The sequence below is a fragment of the Ptiloglossa arizonensis genome, chromosome 7 (assembly GCF_051014685.1).
Source record: "Ptiloglossa arizonensis isolate GNS036 chromosome 7, iyPtiAriz1_principal, whole genome shotgun sequence".
NCBI lineage: Eukaryota > Metazoa > Arthropoda > Insecta > Hymenoptera > Colletidae > Ptiloglossa > Ptiloglossa arizonensis.
The window spans coordinates 24,203,058-24,227,350 of NC_135054.1; the positions used below are offsets into that span (position 1 = coordinate 24,203,058).

At 49.6% G+C, this 24,293-nt stretch overlaps 2 protein-coding genes across 3 annotated transcripts in view; one reads left to right on the forward strand and one right to left on the reverse strand.

Annotated features, from left to right (window-relative positions):
* Spf45 (splicing factor 45) overlaps positions 1-24,293 on the forward strand; it is a 166,472-nt gene that overhangs the window by 78,817 nt on the left and 63,362 nt on the right. The gene's annotated exons all lie outside the window — the stretch shown is intronic.
* Ptp36e (protein tyrosine phosphatase 36E) overlaps positions 1-24,293 on the reverse strand; it is a 65,639-nt gene that overhangs the window by 3,641 nt on the left and 37,705 nt on the right. Inside the window, exons 3-7 of the mRNA XM_076316303.1 lie at positions 6,671-6,795; positions 4,472-4,559; positions 3,718-3,794; positions 3,206-3,340; positions 2,253-2,393 (exon numbers count right to left, since the gene is read on the reverse strand). Coding sequence (XP_076172418.1) covers positions 2,253-2,393; positions 3,206-3,340; positions 3,718-3,794; positions 4,472-4,559; positions 6,671-6,795 — 566 coding nt within the window. The remainder of the gene's footprint in view (positions 1-2,252; positions 2,394-3,205; positions 3,341-3,717; positions 3,795-4,471; positions 4,560-6,670; positions 6,796-24,293) is intronic.

Genomic DNA, 24,293 nt, shown 5'->3' on the forward strand with positions numbered 1-24,293 from the left:
AAAGATTTTCCCAAGTAACGCTACAAGCTCTTAAGTTTATCGTACCTCGCGTTTTATCGTCTATTCGTCGCCAGAGTGCATTTATTCGCATATTCAAATACTCGACGATAATTCCGCTTCCCTCTTTGCAAGTATTTCGACGAAGAACCTTTCTCGAACCTCGTAACTTTAATAGTTACGCGACTCGTTCGATGTACCACCATGCTGACCGACGAAACCTCGAAACTCGAAATTCGAAATTCGAAATTCTTCAACTCGGTGAAAACATCTTTTATTCGGCAATTTCCCCGACCTCGGGGTTCTTGATACACCGAAACGAACTCGCTCGTTTAAAGCTCATGTTGCGAGAGTTAAACAGCCAGTGACACGTACGAATTACTTTACTCGGAATACCTGGAACTCTCGACGTCCGTTACAGTCGCGCATAATGCTCGTGTTGCCGGTATCAAATTCGTAGCGAAAATTCGTTTGAAATTTCCGCGCGAGAGGAAGTTGCCGAAAATTTTTCATTAAAATCTTCTATTTTCCAGCGAGGTAAAAATTTCAGCCAACCGTCGAACAACGCAACGTTAGGATTTCGTTCGGTTGTTTCCTCGTCGACGACGAAAATGGATTCCTATATTTAACGCGTTCGATAACGCGTTCCTCGCGTCACGGAAACTTGATACTTTACAACGTATTTTACTTTCGTGATCCGAAAGTATTTTGAATCGCGTCCCTTCGTCGGGATTATCGCGAAGCACTAATCGCTGTTTCGAAGACGTAGTCGCCAAAGTCAAACTACTCGGCGAGTTCATCGTTTTGCATAAAGGAACGTTGTAACTACGGTAAATTACTTGCACGTGCGCGATGCTTGAACAGGACTGCTCGACGTTCTTGTCTCGTTTAACTACCGCGCAAAGTCTACATTAACGCACATACGTTCCACTCTTCGGTACGCCGTGGAGTTTGCTATTCAAGACGCAACGACTCGATAGAAATCTCTCTGGAACGCGTCGCCGGTCTTTGTTAACGACTTTCTTAAACCTGTGGATCTTTTAATTCGTTCAACCTACGTACGAACGAGAAACACTGCGGAAGATGTTCAACGCTTCCGGACGCGATCCGTATACTTTCGGATAATCGTTTCTCGTACGTCGGTTGTCAAGAGATCGGAAACACCTCGCGAGGTGAAGAATTTCTCTGGAGGGAAATTATGCGAAACAGTTAACGTACCGTTGACGATAAAGCAAAGAAACAATCGAGATGGAATTCGAGGGATCTCCCTGTTTTCATCCCATTTCCAGGGCGTTGATAAAATTAAGTCTTACGTAACGGCTGTTCGAGTAAACTCATCGTCTCTCCGGCTCCTATCTCTCATCCGTATCGTTTTGCATTCACCCAGTTTCGGAACGGCCGAACTGCTACGGACCACTTCCCCTATAGTTAATTCCGCCAACTTTTTACCGAACTTTCGTCCCTGTTCTTTCATTCCCGAATCCAGTCTTGCCGGAACCTCGCCGAAAGCTTGCCGTGGTCTATCCTCGGTTCGCGACCGAAGTTTCGAGTTCGGGCAGGTTTCTGCCAGCCGAGCGAGACTTCGTTACCGTACCGGGGATTATTCCACAGTGCCTCGTGTATTATATACCGAGTGGGCGAAAATCCTTCCCGGGGAGCTCGCAACGCTCGTCAAAGCGATCCAAAAAAGCTCGATAAACACGAGTCCGGATGTTATTCGTCTCGGAGCGCGGGAGACGTCTCCTCGACGCTCGCTTCGGCGACTCTTATTTCGAGAAAATTATTCGGAACGTTCATCGAGTCGAACGAGGTAACTCGATAATCTTTAACCGGTGGTCGTCTATTACTTACGAGAGTTAAAAATATCTTTTTTCGTTCGAAGAAAAAGACGAAAATTTTAAAACGAACCACTTTCTGAAAAAAACAATTTTGCGCGATACAATTGATCGTTTTTAAAGAAGTTTAACGTAATATCAAACGATAGAAAAGGATTCGGTTCGAGAAGAAAAGTCAGCTACCCCGGTTTCGAATCAACGGTACCGATTTCGTCGCTCGAATATAAATTTCTTACACATATACACGCACAGATATATATATCGTACTCTCGTTTGAAACGCGAATGTTTCTTTCGAACGTTCCCCGGGGTCTCGTCCTGTTTTGCACGCAGAGTACAGCAGGTTTGTTTTCTTCCCCGTCAATTTTTCACGTCGCGCGCATGAATCTGCGAAAGGCGAAACAGCGGAAAGTACACTCACGTCGTTCTCGTTCTTCTTATAGAGCCTTATCGTTCGTATGTGAAAATTGGCGAGCTCCTCCTCCTTCAGCACGGAAACCCCGATGCCACCGTACTCTTCGTCCTTGTCTTTGCTCGCCGGCCAATATTGGACGCACATCACCTGAAATCGATTCGAGCGACGCTCGTTATCATTCGACGGACGCGAAATACACGGTGGAAAATAACTTCCACGTGTACTTCGGGATCGATGAAACGCGAACACGCGCGGGGAACATTCGTGCGGAGAAAAATTCATGAAAAGGAATTCACACCGCGATACACGACGTACACTTCGAATAATAAAATTCGATACTTGGATACTTTTGCCAAATCGGAACGAGAGAAGCTGAATATTTGCGGTATCGAACGATTAAAGAAGATTTCTCGATATTTACCAGTCGGTGCGAATACTCGCGCGATATACGATCTTCGAGCCTCTCTTAAAACGCGTTCGAGTATTTTTATTAAATCGAACAGCCCGAAGACTATTCCGAGTGGACGTAGATGTTTCGTACTCGGAAACATCGTCGATTTTCCGAGCAAACGCGTACTCTTTCGAGGCAAACAATTTTTTGGTTCATCGAGACTCAAAATCGTGCGAACGAGTCGCGTAAACAAAATCGTACGAGCAAACACGAACCGGTGGAACGTTCCACGTTCGTCGTGTCGTACATTATACTCTTGAAATCGAAAAAGTTGCGCGCACCTCGAAAGGTACCAGCGAAACGTTAATTTTTCGGAAAAGGACGAGTACGGAAAAATTGCACGCGAATCGCGATCGAACGATTTTAGGCGTTCTTACGAATCTCGACGATTTGATTTTCGTTTTGGAGATTGTTTTGAAACCGGTTAGAGAGTATCGATTATCCGTTCCAGGTTGTCGCGCGTTCTTGCATCGCTAAGGAACGGGGGAATCTTGATCGGCCTTCTCACCCTAATGAAGTCGAACGTTTTGGTGAGCATGACGATGCAACAAGCCTTTTCTTGCCACACCATGCGCCAAAATTCCGTCACGGTGTTCTCCATGGGTCCCTGTGTCACGATGTAAGCGTTCGGTTTCAATATACTCTGAAACACAACGAGGATATCGATCGAGGCATCGTCGCATCGAAATAAACTTTTCGCGCCGCGGGGACCATCCGGTTCGGTATTCTATTTTAAGGTACGCGTCTATGGATTATTCAAATCCATTGCCGCGATATCGTCCTCGGAAGCCGATATTACGGACAACCTTGATCTTGATCTTTAACATTAACACGCGGTGGAATTTCGGGATCGGTTTATTTTAGAAAGTGCTTCGTGGGTGGAGTATATTTTCCCGAATCTCGGTCCCGTGCACATCCGAGTACTAATAATTCCACAACTTTATTAGTTACGTTCGAGCTCAAGATTACTCGTCCGGAAGGAAAAATATATTTATAAATTCTCCGTAACGTTCTACTCACGTCTACGTAAGATGCGTTAACGTAATCGGAATCGGGTTCGCCTTCTATCGTGTCCAAAACCACCCTGTTGTAGTCATCTGTGGACACACGAGTGTATCAGGAACGGTATCGTTACGTAAAACGTGGATACCGAAAAGCTTTCCAAGTTAGCGGGTAACGAGATCGAACGAGTCGACGATGGTAACGTTCGTTTCTCGTTCCTCGGTCGGCGTAGGAGTATTTCTCGAGGAGGGACGTAAACGCTTCGCGTGCGACTGTCCCTTTTCGGACGAGGCCGAACGAAAAATAAGCGGTTGATTCCAACGCTTCCAACGCAAACCGAGAAACCGTATCGATCTTGGACGCGCGTTATTTCACGAGAGTGCTCGCGCGCGGAGAAAGAAACCGTTCGCGTCCCGGTAAACTTTTCCTCGTATCGCGCAACTTTTGCCCCCCGGTCTCGTTAGGGTCTCGCGCGTGCCAAACGCGCGAACGTAACCGCATTTTCTAATTAGACCGGGTCGCCCGCCCGGAATTTTTTCACTCGGCGAATAATTAAATCCGGCGAGTCGTTCGTTCGACGTTCCACGCACAGACCGGTCCGTTAATTGTTCGCGTGTTAATTATTTCCGGGGCGGCGTCGAACCGTCACGGAGACGATTCCTCGCGGAAGAATCGATCGAACGAGTGGTCGTTGCCGCGAGCAAGACCGATTCCGTTATTTCGACGACGAGACGACTCGATTTCCCAACCATTCCGAGTACTCGTCACTTACAAGGAATACATTTCTGATTCTGGTTCTTCTCCTTGTTGGCCGGTTTCGTGGCGTGTCTGCACGCGTGGGTTTCTACCTTGGTCGCTGTCTGGAAATAAGAAAAAAAATCGGTTTCGGTGTCTACGAGGTGAAGATCGAGGCGAGTACCGCCTCGAGAGTATGGAAAATTGATCTTCGAGCGACAGGCGGTCGTTCGAGTTTCGCTTCGAAAGGGAACGGAGCTTCGTCGTTGAATTTATTTATTTCGCGTCGGGTCGAATCCAAGGACGGAAATCGCCTGTTTTGGCGATTGGTAACGCGCCGGCTGTTCCCCGACGATAAGAGTTCCACGGTAAACGCGACCAGCGCTCGAAAAATAGAGGAATCGCGCGTCGGAGAACCGATACTGGACTCCGGTCCGGATCAATCTGTTTGCAAAGCTACGAACACGCGTAGCCGAACAGCGAACCTCGGACCGTCGCCCCGCGTCGTTTAATTCGCGTCGATCGCATTTCGCGACCGCTCGTTCCCATCGGCACGAATGATCGTTAAATTTTCCAGCCACCGGTAAACATCCCGTTCCCGAAATCGACCCGTGCCGAGCGCTCGCCACCGTTTCAATTTCGGTTCGACGCGCGTACTCCAACACCGTGCAACATTCCGAGCGTGTTTCACGGAGTTTCCTTATCGCGGGGATCGTTCGCGGAAAATTATCGAGCTCGTAGAGTCCGCGATCGATCCCCTCCCGAAAACTCCCTCGAATCGCCCCGTTTCTCCCCCGTGGAGACTTTATCGCCCCCACCGAACCACGTTTCACCGATCGTATCGCGTGTCCGGTGATACTTCGTTCATCGCCACCGTGTCGATCGAGCTGTGACCGATCATTCAAACGACTTTAATCGGTCCGTCGTTTAACGGACTCGAACGTTTGCGCATTCCTCGTCGTACAACTTGCTCGGCTACTTTTCGGATACTTTCTTCTCGACGTTACGGTCAACGATCGAAAGAGACGATCAACGATGTTTCTCTTACATGATTTCGGAAGGGAACAACAAAGCAAAGTTCTTGCTTCGTTAAGTTACGTTACAATCGTAATTTTCGCAATTTTTAACGCGCAACTTTTAACGGTGTCCCGGTGGATCACGAACCGCGACAAATACGACTCTTCGGAGAATAAAAACGAAGAGTATTTCTGGCTACTTGGCGTTCCCTCTGGCCGAGGCGAAATCCTCTCCGCGAACGATCTTCCTTCCCGTCTGTCGTTACGTAAGGTTCTCCTTGCCTCGCGTTCGTTCTTTGGATCCGTCGCGCGTTGCGGGAAAAAAAGAAAATTATTTACGCGGAACCGTGGACGTTGAATCTTCCGACGTGGGTCCTCTTAGGCGACAGAATCGCCGTGTTCGTTGGTTCGGCGAGCATCGAATGATACCGCGGATCTCGAGTGCACGTCCTGGAATACGTGCACCGAAATGGCAGTCTAACGAGAAACCGATATCGAGCCGAGTTACTCGATTCCTCCGCCTATTCTCGGGAGATCGCTTTGTCTCCTGGATGTCTCGTGGACCTGTCTCGGCTGTCTGCCTATCTTAAGGCACTTTGTAGGCTCCGAGGGTACGTAGACGGGACGCGTTCAGAGGCCGCGTAAGTAGAAACGGTTCTCTTGTACGTCGCGATGGCCGTTTCGTTCAACGAACCTCCTTCGTACCGTACGGAATCGTTCGAAAAAGACGAGCAACTTTGGAACCGTACACATCCAAAGGGACAAAAGTCTTTGGGAATCTGCATCCCAAATAATTGCGAATAGTTCTCGTCCGACGACCAGGAAGGAGATATCGTTTCACGGAGGATATGTCTGTAAAATCCGCCGAGTAACGCGTCATCCAACCTCGCGGAGCGAGCGCAACGACAGCGGGAGTAGCTTTCGCGGAACGATCTTCGAGTTTCTTCGTAACTGTTTTGCGTAAAAAAAAAAGAGCTCGTTTCTCGGCTCGTTGATCGTCACCTCGAAGGTTCGTCGAAATCCCATCGTCCGCGATAGGAGAACAGCGAGCCGAGTTGACGAGAATCGGGTAGAGTTTCCGTAAATTTGGTCCAGCGAGCGGTTCGATCCTTTCGTCGATTCGAGCGTAACGTTTACGCCGCGAGTCGAGGAGCGCGAGATACGGGGCGGGTATGTCCGTTTTCGAGCGGAACGAGTACAGAGGGATTTATCGTCCTCACCTGAAACTCCACGCGGTAGAGAACTGGAAACTTTCGGCGTAACTCGCAGAGCTTCGGGAACTGGGATAGTTCGGTCGGCGCGGACGGCAGAGTGGTGCTCATACTGCTACCGAGTTCTTCCGAAGCTGGGAACAGAAAAAAGAAACGAGAAGAATCAATGCAGGGAAGATTGGTCGCGTCGGGTGGGTCTCTGTCCCCGTTCTCGGTCGGAGGCCAGTTTACGGTCGTTCGTTTGCCCGTTTTCCCGCAGTTGGAGCGTTACCGAAACGAGTTTCGCGAGGGTACCGGTAACTCGAACCTCGTCGGCCAGAACCTCGGAGTTTGCGGAACCGATTATTCAACGAGCCAGAGCCGTGCTTTCCCTCGTAAATATATTACGCGTTAACGACGAACGTCCAAGATCGAGAGTGCACGCTTCGGTGAGCGCGCGACACATCCGAGAGACCGAACGCGACGTTGTCCTTCGAAACTCGGATATTTATTTTTCCACGGCCGTTGGTCAATTTCGATAAACGAGATCCGCAATTCCAGCATCCGTGACGCGTTTCTCGAGCCAAGTATCGACGAGAAGAGAAAAAAAAAAATAAAGAAACGAACAACTCGGTATCGGTTTCGATCCCCTCGGAGACAAAGCGACGAACGCAAAGCGAGAAAGTTGATAAATATTCGATCGCGGTAAAAGTGGTTCGCTCGTAAAGACGCGGGGTATCCACGGAGCTCGTCTCGAATCAAAATACCAAATTCGTTCGCGCGAGTATTACCGGTACTTACCGGGGAGAATAAAATTGAATCTCGCGTCCGATATAGACCATCCATTACCGCTGTCGGAAACTTTGGCCAAGAACCGACGAAAAAGGGAAAGAAAACGTTCCTCGTCCCTTTGCTGGCGCTTCCCTCGAATCTGTGTTTGCGTCGGTGTTTCCGATATTTGCGTTTCCATCTCGCATTTGGCGCGTCTCGCCCACGCGATCGATATCGCGCGATTCATCGACGATCGACTCGACTCGACGATACCCTTTTTCAACGCTGATCGCGCCCTCGCGTCAACGGGGATTATCCGCGTTTACGCGTCGATCGCTGGAATTCCAATGGAAATTAGCTCGATACGCGCGATTCGTTCCGACGAAACGCAACAACCTGGCCGACCGAAACGACCGGGCGTTTAATAAACTTCCACGGATCGGCTTTCGCGAATCGTCTCGAAGCGTTCGCAATTACGGCTAACCTTCGCGAACGTCTTCCTCGCGCGCTGCGACGTGCCCTACACGCGGGATCAAACTATCGCGCAATCTTCTCGAGTATTCGCGTTGGAGAAAATTTTGCGGGCGGAAGAAATTCTTGGAGAAAATTAAGCGAGATCGACCGACTCCGAACGAAGAAGTAGATCTCTCCGACGAAACACAGCCATCGACTCGAGAACCTGGAGAACCTGAATCGTAAATTTCTAAATTGGGGACTCGCATCGTTGGCTCGCAGATTTATTTTCGAATCGTAAAATATTCGGATCGTAGGATGCTTCGGCGCGTAAAAATATGATTCGTTCGAGGACGACCCACGCGCGTGTATTTACGAAATTGTTCGTTCGGCGAGGAACGTTGTTTCGGCTCGCGTTTCGAGTTCGTTTCGATATTTATACGAGTTTCGAGCGGAGGAGCTGACTCGCGCGTCGCGTTTCGCGGGAAAAAACGTACCGGTCGAACAACGACGCACGTGCAACCGGCCTCGTTGCGTTACTACGGAACGATGTTTCGCGTTTCGAGCCAACGACCAATTATCGATGTTTGCGTGCACCGGGGGAAGTGCAATCGATCAACAGCGAGGCTAATTTGTGCGACCAAAGAACGAACTATCGCTCGATACGTTAACCTTTACCTCGACGTCACCGGACGCGATACACTTCCAAATACGAGACGATTACGGAACTGTGATTCGTAAAATGCGTCCTGAAATTTGAATTTTCGAAACCTTCCTCAACGTTGCACTCGTATCTCGATCGTGCATCGTGACGCCCCTTTGTTCCACGCGCGTTGCATAATTCTTCCGATAAATTGTATCGCGCGCTCCAACTCTCCCGGATGGATCCGTAAGGTTTCGTCGTCGGCGTAGTTCCAAGAGGAATCGTCCCGAGCGAGTGCCACGCGATCGGCAAACTGCGCGACAAAACCGTAAGCGAACCACGTTCGGATTTCCTTTGTGCTTTGTCCTTTGTCTCTTCGGGCCGTTTGATCGCCGCGGAGTTCGCGTTTTCCACGGAGCCAAGAAAATCGGTCGACGATACCTGCGAACGATCAACGTTTCGTTTTCCATCGATCGTTATCGGCCTAGCGCGTTCCTTGGCGACCATTTTCGCGATCGACTCCTAAACGCTTGTCGATTTTGCTCTCGTGTCCATCGGTAGAATTAATGGAACCGAAGAAACTATAATTTACAGAATGTACACTTGGTCCGTATTTCGCTAAACGCGGAGCAAGTTTTCTACGGTCGGAGTACCGCGTAACTCGTCCGTTGAAGCAACGTCCTAGCTCCCAGTCGTTTTTATCCATGGGAGATGGTCGTTTTGGATGTGCTCCTCGATCGTGTTAAAAGACTGTTCGAAACTGGGTCACTTTGTTCCGCGCATGCACATAAACATCCTTTGCGGCGTATAAAATCTCACGAGCTTCCTGCTACGTTGTCACGTTCCAATAAGTAACAGTCGAAAGTGGAACACGGAAAGCAAACATCGAATCGACGATGCTCGATCCTCGTGGAAGCATTTAACGACGAAAAAAGAACGGAAACGATAAATTTTCATATTTTTTTATCGTACACGCGTCGGCTGCTCCGATCGCCGAACGAAATTATCGAAACAATAGTGAATTTTCGCTACACCGATCCGTAGAGATTTATTGCAACGGATCGCGTACCGGTGGGTAAATTTTATCGTCGAATTAACCGCCCGTGGACGCGAGGGAACTAAATTTAACGAAAACAGTCGGGACAAAGAATATCTCGATGTTTGTTCGCGTTTCTTTTCGCCAGCGAGCACCGAATTTTACCGAGCCCAGTCCTACGCGCGCGGATCAATATTTTCAACGACAAAGCTTTCCAGCAAAATTGAAACATTTCGCGTTCGAGGTGTTCCCGTTCGACGATCTTCGCGTTGAACAGCGAGAAGCGCGTCGTTCGAAATCGGGTTTCTTTATTATTTTTTTTCCAAAATTCGACGCGGCGCGCAACGATTGTATTTTCTTCGCGATATTCGGCGGGTTCGGTGTCGCGATTTTGCTCTTCTCCGGGAAATCCGGCGCGGTTCGGTGGCATATTTTCACACGGTACGCTGCACCAATTTCCTGGCCGCAAGAACCGATACGGGTTTTGCGCTACACGGGCGTCTATTTACCACGAAACGGTGAGTTTCGTACGGGAACGGCCCTCTGAATTATTCGACGAGCGACAGTCCCCCGCGCGGCCGATCATTGCAACGATAAAGACGCGAACTCATGGCTGTTTATCCCTCCGAATTTGTCGGCGCCGGTATCGCTATTATTAGACCCCTGTTTCGAGTCAACCGTCCATTGTGTCCTCCGATCGCGATAAAATATCTTTCATCGTTGGACAACCGCTCGGAAAGTTTCGAAGATCGATTCGTTCGCGAACCGAACGAGTGCGTCTCCCCTTTGCGCCTCGAACACGGGGGATCTTTACTCTCGAGGTTCGGGGAGTTCCACTCGGGGAAAAATCACGAAATTTCCTGCGAAACTAATCGCAACGAACGGACACGTTCGTTGATCCGCGTGGCTCGAAAATAGACTTCGAACGTTTCCTAAAACGACTCGCGCGCCTCTGGTAAACGCCAAGCGAAATCTAACGAGACTTTAACGACTCGGTACGCCCGAATGTTCCAAGCTCGACGGCTCGGAGACGAAACGAGCACTCGAGAGGGTTTCTTTTCCCGTTGTCGGATAGTATCCGAACGTCGTTCGATCCGATTCGTTTGAACGCGAGTTCTCCCAGCGACGATTCTAAATTATGTATCGTCTCGGTGTACCGTGGTAAACGTTTCTCGGTACGCGACGGAAATAAAGGAGACGAGGAAACGAAACGAGCAGCCCGGAGTGTATTATTTCGGTAGCACCTGTGGATGATACGGCACAAAGAGCAAACGTTCTCGTCGCAGAGTTCGGTCGGAAAGGCCAGGTCGTTTAACCGGGGTCTGAACGCTGCGATGACTTTGAAGTTCGAAACGGAGGGTCGGGCGCGAAGCGGAGCACGGCTGGCTCGAAATCTACCTTGACACAGTTGTGCTCGATCGACCTCTGACACGCGTCTTCGATCATCGGTCGAGATTCTTTCGGCCGTGGCAGTTGCCTTCGTGCAACGTCCGAGTCGAAAGGCGGCGGCGGCGGTGATGGCGGCGGCGACGGGAACCAAAGGAATTTAATTAAACCCTTCTGCGCCGCTAGGTTGCTATTTCTTGTTCGTTGCGCTTTCGTCGATGTCGCTCGCCTAATTACCTCCGCCCACTGTCCCCTTTCTCCTTTCCGTTCCCAGCTCTCCGATCGGACCTCCACAGCGGAGCGTTTTCTTTGAAACACTCGTCGAAACGAACTCGGTTGTTCGCTACGAATCGCATTCGTTTCCTTGGAAGCTCTCCTACACGGCTTCGAGGAGACACTCCTTCCTTTCGTTGTCTCTCCAACGCGCGCGAGCTCTTGCCCCGCGAGCGCGAAACACCGACTCGTTCCTTCTTCTTTTAATTTCACGGCGCGCGCGTCCCGGAAATTTCGAAACTCCGATCGTTTTATCGAACATCCTCGAGATTCTTCAACTTTTTCGCGAAATATTTCGAACCCTTTCCGCTCGAATACTCTTTTCGTTACGGTTCGTTCTCCGGTGGAGCGATATCGCGTGCAACGAACCTAGTAACTTTCCTCCGATATTTTTATCACCGGCGTAATGTTTACCAAACGGTGGAGAGAAAGAACGTCTTTCGTGGAAACTATAGCGAATTTACCGTCCTTGTTCGGTAAACACTTGTCCGTAATATTGTTGATCTTTAATCTCTTAACGCGTGGCCCGGTTTTTCGATTCGTCGAGTCGGCCGGTCACGTTTCGAGGGAATTACCACGATTATCGTGTATTCGGGGAAGAGGATTCTCGGTCGCGTTTGCGCTGTTTGCATTCCTGCCGAAATCACCGTCAATACCGACTCGATTCCCGAGGTTCGAGTAAGAGACGATACGGGGAAGATTTATGGGACGCGGTACGGGCCACCGTCTCCCGTCTCCCGTCTCCCGTCTCCCGTCTCGCGTTTCGCGATCGATCGATACGATCGCGTCGAATACCTTTGTCGAGCCCGAGTGCTTCGTTGTATCTCCCACGATCGCCGACACAGCACGGTCTCATCTTTGTTCGATGACACGAGCTTCGGAAATTTTTATCCACGAGTTTCTTTGACGTCGGAACACATTTTACGGAGAAAAAACGCAAACTTCCACTCGCGTGTTCGTCCGAGATAAGAAGCTTTATCGCGCAACCAGAGGTGCACGTTACGACCAACAGGGAGCAAATATCGTCGATTAACGATCTCGGTTCACGTATCTCGACGAATTTCTACAGCTTCGTTATCGGTTCCGTTTCTTTTTCACCGGACGAAACGTTCGTCAACGATTCCACGCCATACGTTTTTCGGGATAATTCTAAAATTTCATGAAAGTTACGTTATTTCCGTATTATCGTCGTGCACGTGTTATCGTCGTGTTTAGCGGCGTCCTTTGGTACGCGGTTTGGACAATCACGTTTGCGGTATAGCACGACAGGTGTGCAATTACCATCGGACGCGAAATATGGATTCGCGTAGAGGGTAACGTTAACACTGTGTCCTCGCTTTTGGTGCACCAGACGTAGAGTCTGTTGTTAACTTGTTCTCGATAAACGGGACGATTACCGTTTGTCGCGGAATACACCCCGCGAACGACCGAGTCCGGAGCGCCAGCGGTGGGTATCGAAAGACCCCGGTGGTCGAATTGCCGTGCAACGCGATCTCGGTGTCCTTCGAGCCGGTCCATCGTTCGCATCGAAAAGTAAACGGTCCACTGGAGCTCGATCGACCACCGACGTGACATTTTTCAACGAGGTAAACGAACACGTGTCGCTGATACGCGATACCTACGTTTCTCTGTACAATTCTACGCTCGATTTTTTATCCGTTACGAAATATTTTCGTTCACGGTCGCGGTAAACGGTGCATCATCGACGCGATATTTGTAAATATTCTACGAAACGTTACCTTTACGTTCTTCGTCGATCGTTGCGATCCAATTGTTTCGACATCGAGTCGAAAGCTATCGCGCGAATCGATCGAAAGCTCGTTTCGTCCATTTTATCATCGTACGACCGTAATGGTATCCGCTATCGTGCTATCGATAATCCAAATAAATACGCACAGGTGCAACCTCGATGGACGGATATCGCGTTCTATCGCGAAACGGGATGGAAAAAGACCACCGAATACCAGGGCTGATGCGTTTCCTCCGCTCGCGTTGCATTCGCGAGACGGTGCACGGTAATCGGATAATTGCATCGCACGAGGAGAAGAACGTGCATCGGTTGTATTTGCATAAATTTCTTTCGGGGCCGGGCGAACTCCATCGAAACGAGTTGGCTGAAATATTCCGCACGGATATCGGTAATCTCGAAACTGACGTCTACCGTCGAACCGGACAAGGGAAGAAGGTACCTCGCTGCGATACGATTTCGTAGGAAAGTCGCGAGAAACTCCGATTCGTTATCGACTTGGAAAATTCCGTGTAACGCCGGGACTCCTCGTTTCTTATCGGCCGCGTATACGTCGCGCGGATTTACCCTGCCCTCTAATCGAGATCATTAGAGCTCAGACTTTGGTCTCAAAGGGGCAACTTGATTTCCGATTGATTCGTTGACCAATCGTCCCGCGAATCAGCCGCCATTCAAAAAGAAAAGTGGGTATTTACGATCGGTGGAAGAAATCGAATCGGAGACGCGGGGCTGGTGATGAAAAACCCGTGTCCGCTGTAGTTCGAACGGGAGAACACCGATCCGTTCGTTTGCGTTTCGATTTTCGTTCCACGAGTCTCGAAACTTTGAAAAATATACGCTTCGAGCGGAGAATCGCACGGTAGACGAAACGTTGCAACGTACGCGAATTCGAGCTTCGAGTCGATACTCGAACCAAACGGTGTTAACGTTCCGGGAACGATTCGTCGAAGATTTTTCAAACGAACGGTCCTTTTGGGTGCAACGCGCGACCCAGCCGGCTGAAAATATAAATGGAATTCGTATCGAACGGAGCACCGATTCTTCGTTAAAATTATCGAAATTATTTCACAAAGAGCATACGCGAGTTGATCGCGCGAGTGTGCTCTACAAACGCGGCAAACTATTAAATTGCGATTGGAAAGTGGTCTGTTCGACTCGTCGATGAAATATCAAACGTTCCGAGTGCTGTCCACGATCTATCGAACGCGCGGCAAACAATTTCCGTTTCACCGGATATTTGATATTCTCTGTAACCGATGTAAAACGTCGGTCTTCTCGCCGAAGAAAAGTATCGTTGCGCTTCATCGTGGACGATGCATTTGCGAAATAATTGTGAAATTCCACGAGTCGATGAACAATAAATACTCGGGACTCATCTCGGATCGTTTTACATTTGTCTTCGCAAAAGTGTTCGCGTCGGTTGGAAATGGTGGACGATCGGTTGCTATTTGTGGGCAGTGGTGCAACGGGGATGCGCTAATCGCGGGCATAATTTTCGTTGGCTTCGAGTGGCTCTCGGAACCGTCGAATTAAAATTCGTCGGGGCGCGCGTCATCTTACGGTTTTGATCCACAAAGCGGCCACGCGGAGCAAGGTAATATCCAGCTGGCTGGCAACTTCGCTTCGATATCCGGCTTTATTTTGCACCTATGTGCGCGCACACGCGGGACGGATCGCGGGGAAATTGACGTACAACTTGACCGAAGTTTGGTTCGCCTCGCTTCGCACTTGGAAATAAAGTTCCGCGAAAAGTAACGTTTGGCAACACCAAGACGGAAGTTGGTGCAGCTTTCAAATTAGATTCGTCCGCGAAAAATCCGAAACCCGTCTCCGTTTATAGTTTATAAACGTGGAAAGAAGAAGAAGAAGAAGAAGAGGAGGAACAGGGCCGAGGAAGGCTTTTCCAGCGGTGTTACTCTTGCTCGTTAATCGTAACAAATATTCTTTTCCGGGCTGAACATTGTTTCTCGCGGAGAGTTCATCTCGCGCCCGGTTCAACGATAGAAAAATATTTTCCCTACTACGTGGCAAAAGTTATTTTTACCGTTTCTCTGTACTTGGCGATATTATTCCGGTCCGTCGCGCGATAACGTTTCCGAAGAGGAGCTTTCGTCCAATTATATTTTCGCGAGCTCTGATAACGAGGATCGATTTCTTCGTTCCGTTGTTAACCACGCGGTTGGTTCTTTGTTGACGCAAGGGCCGAAAATATCGCGCAAAGATGGATCGTATCATCGATATTTTCGTATAAGGAAGCTACGCTGCGTAATCAACGCGAGCGTTTCGTAACTCAAATCGGCTCGAACGATCGCGATTCGTCTTTCGCGAAGGAACGATTCTTTCTTGTTTCGAGCACACTTTGGATCGGTATCGAACGATACGTGCGAACGTCGCGTAGCAGTTTGTAATCGCGCGAATGCAAATGGTTGTTTAATAAATTGTCCGTTGCGTCGGTTACGGTTCGATCCGGTAACGCTAGAGTTCGCCCGAAACAAGTCTCGTCCCGTACGTATTCGTTCGAAAGGTTTCCAGCGTCGTATCGTTTCGCCGATACCGATGTTCGTGGGTTCGTGGTTACGGAGCGACGCGATCGATTCGTCTTTCCAGTATTTCTCTCGAAATTCCACGACTATTGCTCTCGACGCCAACCAGTGGAAGACAATAATTGGCTCGTCGATCTGTAGAAATTACTCGTAGAAATGATTTCACGTAACGTCGATAATTGGCTCGGAGTGTTTCTCCGGCGAGTCGAAAGTTCCGTTCTCGAGGAAGAAGGAAAACGTTGGTAGTTCGTTGGGAACGATAGTTGGGACGTAGCGTTGTTCGGTCGGCTTCGGTTACGTTGGAAGAATAGAGTTTGTTCCGAGCGAGGTACGCCCTCGAAAGCGTGGCTCTGATCGTCTTCGACCATCTTGGTATACTTTCGAGGGGAACGGTTTCGTCCGAGTTGCCAACGGTTCGAGGGAAAAATTCCAGTTCTCTGGCACGGATCGATCGCGGTGCCGGTTACTTCGTCGGCCATAGACGAAATTGATTCGGACGCGCGTTCTCCGATTTTGGCACTGTCCGTGGAATCGAGCGTGGACGTCGACCCGGTGCAACTCGAAGGTACACGCGTCTCTCGAACGTTCCCTGGTCTCTAGCGACGGAGTCGAGTTCGGCGCGTCTATCGATCGCGTCGTTGTACACTCGGTATTCCGTTCGATATCGTTGGTAATCGCGTGGCGTTTCACGGTACTCGAATACCCGAAAAAGATTCTCTCGGTGGCGAGCGTATATATCTTTCGCGGTGTTCGGATATTGTCCGCAATGTCCTCGATCCCGTCGCTACTCGCGCTCGCGCTCGTGTGCACTCGCTCGACTTCACCTTTACGGCTCGTGGATCGCACGCGTTAAATCATAATACACCGATGCTGTAATCAACCGGGAGAATACTCTCGCGCGACCTCCGTTACTCGTCAGTCGTGGTTCCTACGTTTTAACGATCGACGCGCGGTCCGTCCTCGAAAGAATATTCTCCTGTTCGATTCCGATGTAAATCGATAGTCCGGTCGCGCGTTGTCGATGTATTTTCGAGACTACGAGAAAGAAATGTTTATTTTAAGGTGGCGCGTAGACGGTGACTAAGAACTTCTCGCTGGTCGTCGGATCGCGATTCGATCGGTTCGGGAATCTCGCGAATGATAAATTCTCGAAACGATGTAAACGTTCCCTACCGCGTCGGTGGATGTTTATACGAGTTCGCGGTGGGGTACGAAGTTGTCAGACGTACGGAACGAAATCCCTCGTGACGGGGACTCGGTAACGCGTCGTGAAAATGTGGCGTAAAATGTGTTTTATTTTCGGTCGTAGCGGTGGTTCGGGGGAACGAAGACGCTTCGTTCGCGCATAGACGTAACGGTGACGCGAGGACATCGATCGAATTAGACGCGGCGACTGGAAGGTTCCCTGTTCCCGACAGCCGTTGCCTAATCACTTCGACCCGCTGGGATCTAATGGGCCGAGAATCGACTCACGGGTTCGCGGCATCTTTCTCGCGTTCGAACGCTTCGAGACTTCTCGCCGAAGAGGATCGTACCGTATCGCGTATTTTCTTCGTCCGGTCCCTGGTTCTCTACGCCGGTGAGTTTCCTCGAAAACGATACGTTTCTTTCGCGATCGTCGAAAAACAAAATGAAAAATTACCGATACGAATATTCAAGACGCGACGCTCTCGACTTTTGCAAACAGTTCCAACGATTACGAACGTTGAACGGTAATTATTGCAGGGAAACTGTTAATCCTGTTCGGTCGTTCGTAGACGCATCGCTAAAGATTCCGAGTCCAATTAGCAATCCGTTGGTTAAGGAGGAAAGACAGGGGGATAAATCGTTCCCGATAATTACAATATTTATGTTCGACGTCGTTGAGCGTCCTCGAGCGTTCGAGGCGCGGTCGACTCAAAACGGTTAGATAAATTCGCTTTGTAGGCGGCGAATAAATAAACGAGGGGCGGCGCGAGCGAACGGCGGTTCTTCCGGTGCTTTGTCCAAGCAAACAACGAATTAGAGGAAAGGATTCCGGTGGGGACGGGGAGGACCTTTCGAAATCGGTCGAAATCGCGAAACCGTTTCTCTTTTTGTAGAGACGGAAACTCGGTGGCAACACCGATGGCTTTTACCTCGGCCATTTTGTTCCCCTTTCTCGGTAAAAGCACCGAGAACTCGTCCCTTGTTCCCGTAGCTCGTTTACCCTTCGCGTTCCGTTCGAAGACGAAATCTCTCGAGCGATCCACCCACTCGCCGTAAAGATTCGAATCGGTGTAGCCCGCTTCGATCGACCGGTTTCGTTCTTTTATTTTCACCGTGAAACGGTTACGATCGAAACGAATCGCGCAAACTTCCCCGAACGAGAATTTCGCGTTTCGAGAGACAAGTGGGCTCGTATCGCTCGCGGAATATATTTTAACGCGTACCGTTATCCCGTATACGTTTCGCGGAATCGTTTCCCACGGTATTTCAACCCGGTCCCGATTACTCCCGAATTTCGAGAGGAATCTCGACACGGTGTTCTCGACGAATTCGAAACGGTGAGCGAATTCGATTTAAAGTTACGAAACCGGGAAAACGTTCGTCGAGGATTCTCGATTCGCTGATCTCGCGAGCGTCGCGTAGCCGAACCCGTTCCCTTTGGTCCCTCTCGTGCTCCGAAGAGAGAAAAAAAGGAACACTCGCGTAAAATTGGCAAAATCAATGTTCCGTCGCGATTCTTCTTTTCCGTCGCGTTAAATCGCGCGTGTCCCGGGAACTTGAAATTTATAACGCGTGAAATTGCCGCGTCTCGTTACCGTTACTCGGACAACCGTGCAAACACCTGCGAGCTGACAAATCGCTCGCTATTTAGCCGCGCGTTGTACACGGGGCGGGTGCCGAAACGGGTCCACGGACCGAAAGGGGCCGATCCCGCGTACTCGAACCGACTCGAAACGACGCGATTAATTATTTTCGCGCAACGCTCCGTTTACGAGAAAAACGACTTCGACGATCGGTTCGGTACGCGCCTAACGAATATTCTCCAACGGGATTGTTTCGACCACTGTCGTCGTTCCGCGAAACAACTCGCAACGGAGTCGAGAGCGCGAATAAAAGTGAGAAATCGTTGAACGTTTGGTTGTGTCGCAACGTGAACTCGATCGAGCTTCTTTTTCCAAACCATCGAGGTCCGTAGAAAGAATCTAGATCGCGAGAGGTTACTTCCGAGACAATTAAACATCGATCGTTGTCGTTGCCGGTAGAAAGAGGCCCCGACCGTTCGACTTATCGCGAGATACGGAATCACCCTCTTTGCGGATCGACGACCACGTTTTCCGGCTCACCCTGTATCTCTTTCTCAATGGAATTCCGAGGATCGACCGGTCTCCCTGGAATTCCGACGATATTTACCGTGAACCCTGTTTTCGATCCGTTCGTTCGCTCTTTCTTCGTCCCTCTTTCTCCGCGTTGGTTTTGCGGCGCCAAGGGAGAAATTGAATCGAGCCTGCAAGCGCATCGGTCTTCCGAGCTTCTACGATCGATCTACGCGACGGTGTATCGCGACGAGCAGCGAAGTGTTCTCCGTTGAGAAATAATTAAATACTCGAAAATAACGAACCGACGAAACGGAGTAACCGAAAGTTCGCGAACGTTCCTCGGTTGTCGAACGAATTCGAACTCGTACAGTTCCGTCGACTCGATCGTGGAATCGGCGAACGTACAGGGAGCTTCTACGAAACGCGTACTCGAATTTCGTAGAGAGCGAATCGTAGATAATTGCTTTGTCCGCGTAGACGAGGGAGGAACGAGATTGGACGCTTTAAAAGGATATCGCGAGTCGGTTTCCCGACTTTGCGATCTCGGTTGAAGTTCCTGTTCCAGCGCGGAAACTTCCACGAAACGTATTCATCGTTCCGGTGAGCTGTGCGGGAATATTATCAGGCCGCGACACGCTTGTTTACACGTGTGCGCACGGAATTCAAACGGAGCTACAGCTTTGAAGTTTCGAAGTCCGCTCGCGCAACCAGGTCCTACGAAACCCCAACAATTCCCGACGCGAGATTCATTTCGTGCAGTTTCCTTGGGAATCTCGTCGATCCACGGTCTCGAATTATCCGACCTCTTCTCGTTCGAGTTCGTCGCGGAGCGCAAGTGTGCGTTACGAACGATCGATTCGCGCCAACTCTTGGCGGAGACCCGAGGAGAACGGGTGCATCCAACGAGTGCATCCGACGAGTGCATCGGTAAGTTTACGAACAACTTCTCGTCCTTGAGCGTTCGACGCCCACGATCCGACATAGAAAAGATTAAGCGACGTTTGTACTTCTCCGTAATCGGTGTACGCGTTTATTCGTATTCGGTTGTTCGATTCCACGACGGAGGATCAATCGTAAATGCTAATACTTGGACGTACTCCCGAGCGAGTCCTATCCGCGTGTCAGCATCGTCGGGCGTTCACGGATTCCTCGCTTTGCATGCAGATTCTCAAACCCCTCCCAATTTCTAAAACGAGATACGTGCCGCGGATACCTTAAGGTTTTTCCCGATAAACTCGCGGGAGATCCTCGAATCCTCGAGTTTCCTCGAGTCGGTGTACCGTTGGACGCTTTTCCTCTTTAAATCGGTGTCCACGCTTTAACTCTTCGCATCCGCGCGGCAGTCCGAGCTCCGCAAACATCCTTACGGATCGATACACCGGACCGCTCGAGATTTCGTTTGCCAGCTCGGTTACGAAATTCCACGCCTCGTTAGCGGATGGTAATTTACCAAGCAGCGTGTCGCGAGAAAAATACCGTAATCGATTCAACGGAACAATCTCGTCCAACGAAATATCGAGCTCTCGAGATAGCGACGATATCGAGACTCGTTCGTACGAGCACCGGAAATCATCCCGAAAGCACTCTCTGCTCACCCGAGCGTGAAAATCGCCAGAAACTATGGCCAAGGATAAAGAAACGCTCCAGAAGAGACAAAGCTTTTCTTTTAATTTAGTTTATCCGCCCTGTACGTCCGACATTACGCGGAGGGTTCGAAGTATTTCAATAAAATTGAACCAATCTTTAACCCACTCGACGTTTGTACACGGTGGATCGTCGTTGTTGAATCGTATCGAAGACCGATCGATACGTTCGACCCTCTGCGTACGAATCGGAAGAAAAGAACGCGAAAAGGAGTCCGGGAAATGTTCGAAGTCGGTACTTCGCGACGTTAATCGATTTAAAGAATATTTTTATACGTCTATTACCCGCAGCTTCGCGTACTTTACTCGAAATCGTATTACCACCGCTCCGAGTTCTATCAATATTGAACGTACTCCGTATTTTAACTTTTCACTTTTCGATTCGGTAATCGTTTCGAATTATTAAAGCGCGCAATTAGTTAGCAAGAAGCCGAGCGCAAGTTCCTCACTTATCGCGGACGGGAGCGATGTTTAATTAATTTTTGATTAACTGCAGCTAACGGCGAGCTTCGAAACGTTTCCGAGGGGAAGAATGTTTAGAAGAATCGGGCGCGTTTTAAATATTCCGAGCTGCCCGCGCAGCGAATGTGCCTCGCAGTTTTTCGACGTTCGATCGAAATTACTTACCCGGGTGAAAATGTCACATTAAAATGTCCCATCGGCGAGGCAATACTGCGCACCGTTTCGAACAAAACTGCAATTTCACGGTTTCCAACGTCACGAACTTTTCCAGGAAAATTGAGAAACGATGTTGACAAAAGGAACACGCGCTACGGATATTGAATATTTCCATTTTGTAACGTCGGGCTAAAAACGTTCACCAACAATGGAATTTGCAGTCTTCGATTGTACGTTTCGTCGCGCAACGCAAACCTATTTCGACGTTTTAAGTGCACGTCGCGTAACGACGAATATATTTTTCCAACCATTGAACGCGGAACACTCATTGGACCATTTTTCCTCGAATATTGTGCGCGCATTAATGATAAAAATGATCGAGAACAACGAAACATTTCGCTTTACGCGCCGTAAAGAAATGAAAAATCCATTGAAATGGCATCCCATTTCGCGGTTACGCGAAACGATGCATTTTTTAATCGATACGGTTCTTTTTCGCGGTTTCGCGCAGACATGGGTCGGAAAAAGATGTCTCCCGATTTACGTCGCGTTGAAAAGTTTCGAGATTGTTCGATAGTTGGCGATACGTAAGCGGTTCGCGCGACAAAGATACCTAGGCTCGTGGAAAAGTTTCGTGCTCGTAATTGTTCGCTGAACCGATTGTGCGCACTCGGCGCCGAAAATTCGCGTCACGATTCCCTTATTCGTGAAATATTTGTTCGGTGTTCCTTGTTGCGATCCACTTTGTCCTCGAATCGTTGTTACGATTTCTTTCGTACCGTTTTGTTCGTCGAGCCAACTTTGCGCGATTGAAACTTTCGACGTACAATTCGCTCGAAGAATTCTAATAGCGTGCAGAAATTCTGCTTGTCCGTTCAAGTGGACGTTGTTTTACAGCGCCGTACGAAGCTTTTAAATAATTAAGCGATCCAATCGAGCGACTTTACCGCTCGGTGAACTTTTCGAGTAAACATTGATCCGTATTCCAGAATTGTCCAATTCTCTTCCACGTGTTTCGATGTACCGTTGGTAAAACAAATGCGCTTTAAAATAGCTTCCGAATAAATTCGCGAGCGAAAGGAACGAAATTCCAGCGGACAATTCGTCCGGTTCTCCGCGTCCATCGTCGGTAGGAATCGATCGTCCTTCTTATCGTAACGAGGATAATCGAGCTTAAAGTCGTTCGCTGCCGATTAGCGTCCGTGCAATGACCGTGGCCAATAAATAGGTAATCGAGTAATCGATTGGCAATTTTATCGCGCCGCGTGCGATACGCGAGCTTGGACGGGAGACGCTTCGTTATCCTAGTTACCGGAGGATTGTGATAGGCGACGTTGGTAAAATATACAGGAAAAATGGATCGATCGCTGCATCGAAAAGTGGAAAGTGTCGAGGAAAGGCGGTCGAAAGATTCGCAGACTGGCGGTACTCGAAAAAGTCGATGAGAAAAGAAATTTAGCGATACGGGAGATTCCAGGACGATCGAAAATGAAAAATTCCATAAACAATTTGTACGCGGGGAATTGGTTGTCTCGGAACGTCGATGAAATACGAAACGAGCGACGAAAGGATAAAAGGAGAACGGGTATAAGTTTGATCGTTAACGGTCCACGTGCACGCGAACCTGGCGCGTTAAATGCGCGTCGCGTTATAGGTTGCGCGGCTAAGAGAAGAATGGGATCGCATTTAGGATTCACGAGGTTATTCGAAGCTCGAGTACAATTGCCTCTGCTTTAGCGGGGAGTATATCCGTTTCGCGTACTTTCGTTGTCATTAGCCACCTTGTACGTTACCCGTGCACCGCGAACTTTAAAAGCGTCTCGTTCGCCCGATGCGCTTCCAGGCGAACGTATATCCACCGTTCTCGGAGCATATTTGCATCTACGACCGCAATAGGGATATAAAGGATCGCGCGGACCGAATGTACTTCCATGCGCGAAAGATACGCGAAGCAATGGAGCGCGAGGGGTCTTTCGGTCGAGATAGTCGCGCGACACCGAGCAACGGCTCACCGAGAACCGATGGGAACCCATTAAACGTAGCCGCACCGGGTCCGGGCCCGCCGAGTGCCACTTGCCGGCTTCTCGGTTCAAAGTACGCCTCGAATATTTCGGCCGCTCGCGTTATCGAACCGTACACCGCGAGAAAGAAATATCTACAACGCGGTCCTCCGACGTTACAATTATTCCCACGCTTTGTATCCCCGTCGAGACGTTCGATCTTGGAAACTTTTCGGCCACTTCGGAGCTTCGAGATTCGCAAAATATTCCAACCGCTTCGACTCGGCTCGAAACTCGATATCGAAGTTCCATCGGTGGGCAGCGCGGGTCGAGGGACAAAACTCAAACGGAAAGGAAAGAAGGGTTGCCAAGGAGGTGGGTACCAGCGGTCAGTTTCTCCGAGTTCCATGAATTCGAATCGTCCATTCGGTTTCCCGAGCATTTATCTCGATCGAGATAAAACGCTCCGTTCGTTTCGTTGTATATCGCGTCGGGATACGTTCGCGTTCCCGCGAGACAGGAATCAGGTTAGAGGGAACGATGCCAGCGAGATTAAATCCGCCCTTTTTAACTTTTGCGCGAACGTCACCGGGAAACAAGGAACTCGATCGGAGAGTAGACCGAAGCTGGCACTTTCTTCCTTGTAAAAAGAGGAACGGCCGGGGAAGAGGAGAGCCGGGAGGAAAAAGCCGAAGAAAGGGAGACGGTGTCGGTGGCTTCCAATCGAATCCTCCTCTGTCGGGAAATGCTCTCCGCGCGACCGGGGACAGATTGCGAGCGAGTCGAACGCGATCAGTATGCGAGTAATACCAGCGATCCGTGAATGTCGGACCAGAGGAGAAAGAAGAAACTTCCATGAATTTTTAGAGCGACTTTTTATTTTTCGACTCGGATGAAATTTATCCGCGACATTGGCCAGGACTTTTCGATACGAGTCGAACGTAATCGAGTTCGTTTCGCGGCCACCTATCCTCTCTCTTTCTCTCTCTGTGTACAAAGAAACGAATCTCGAAAATTCCTGGAACTCGGAGCGAGTCGAGTCAAGTTGCTTCGCGAACCGTTTCGAACGGGACCTCGAGGAAACTCGAGTTCGAGGATTCGACTTGGATCGATTCGAAAGAAGATTTCGATAAATCGGAAAAGGACTTTGGTCGGTGCTTACCGGTTCTCGGAGTCTATTTCCGAAGCAAACAACGGGTCGACGAGGCGCGGCGAGCGCGGAGCAAGTTTGCGAGCCAGAGAATCGAGGGACCGAG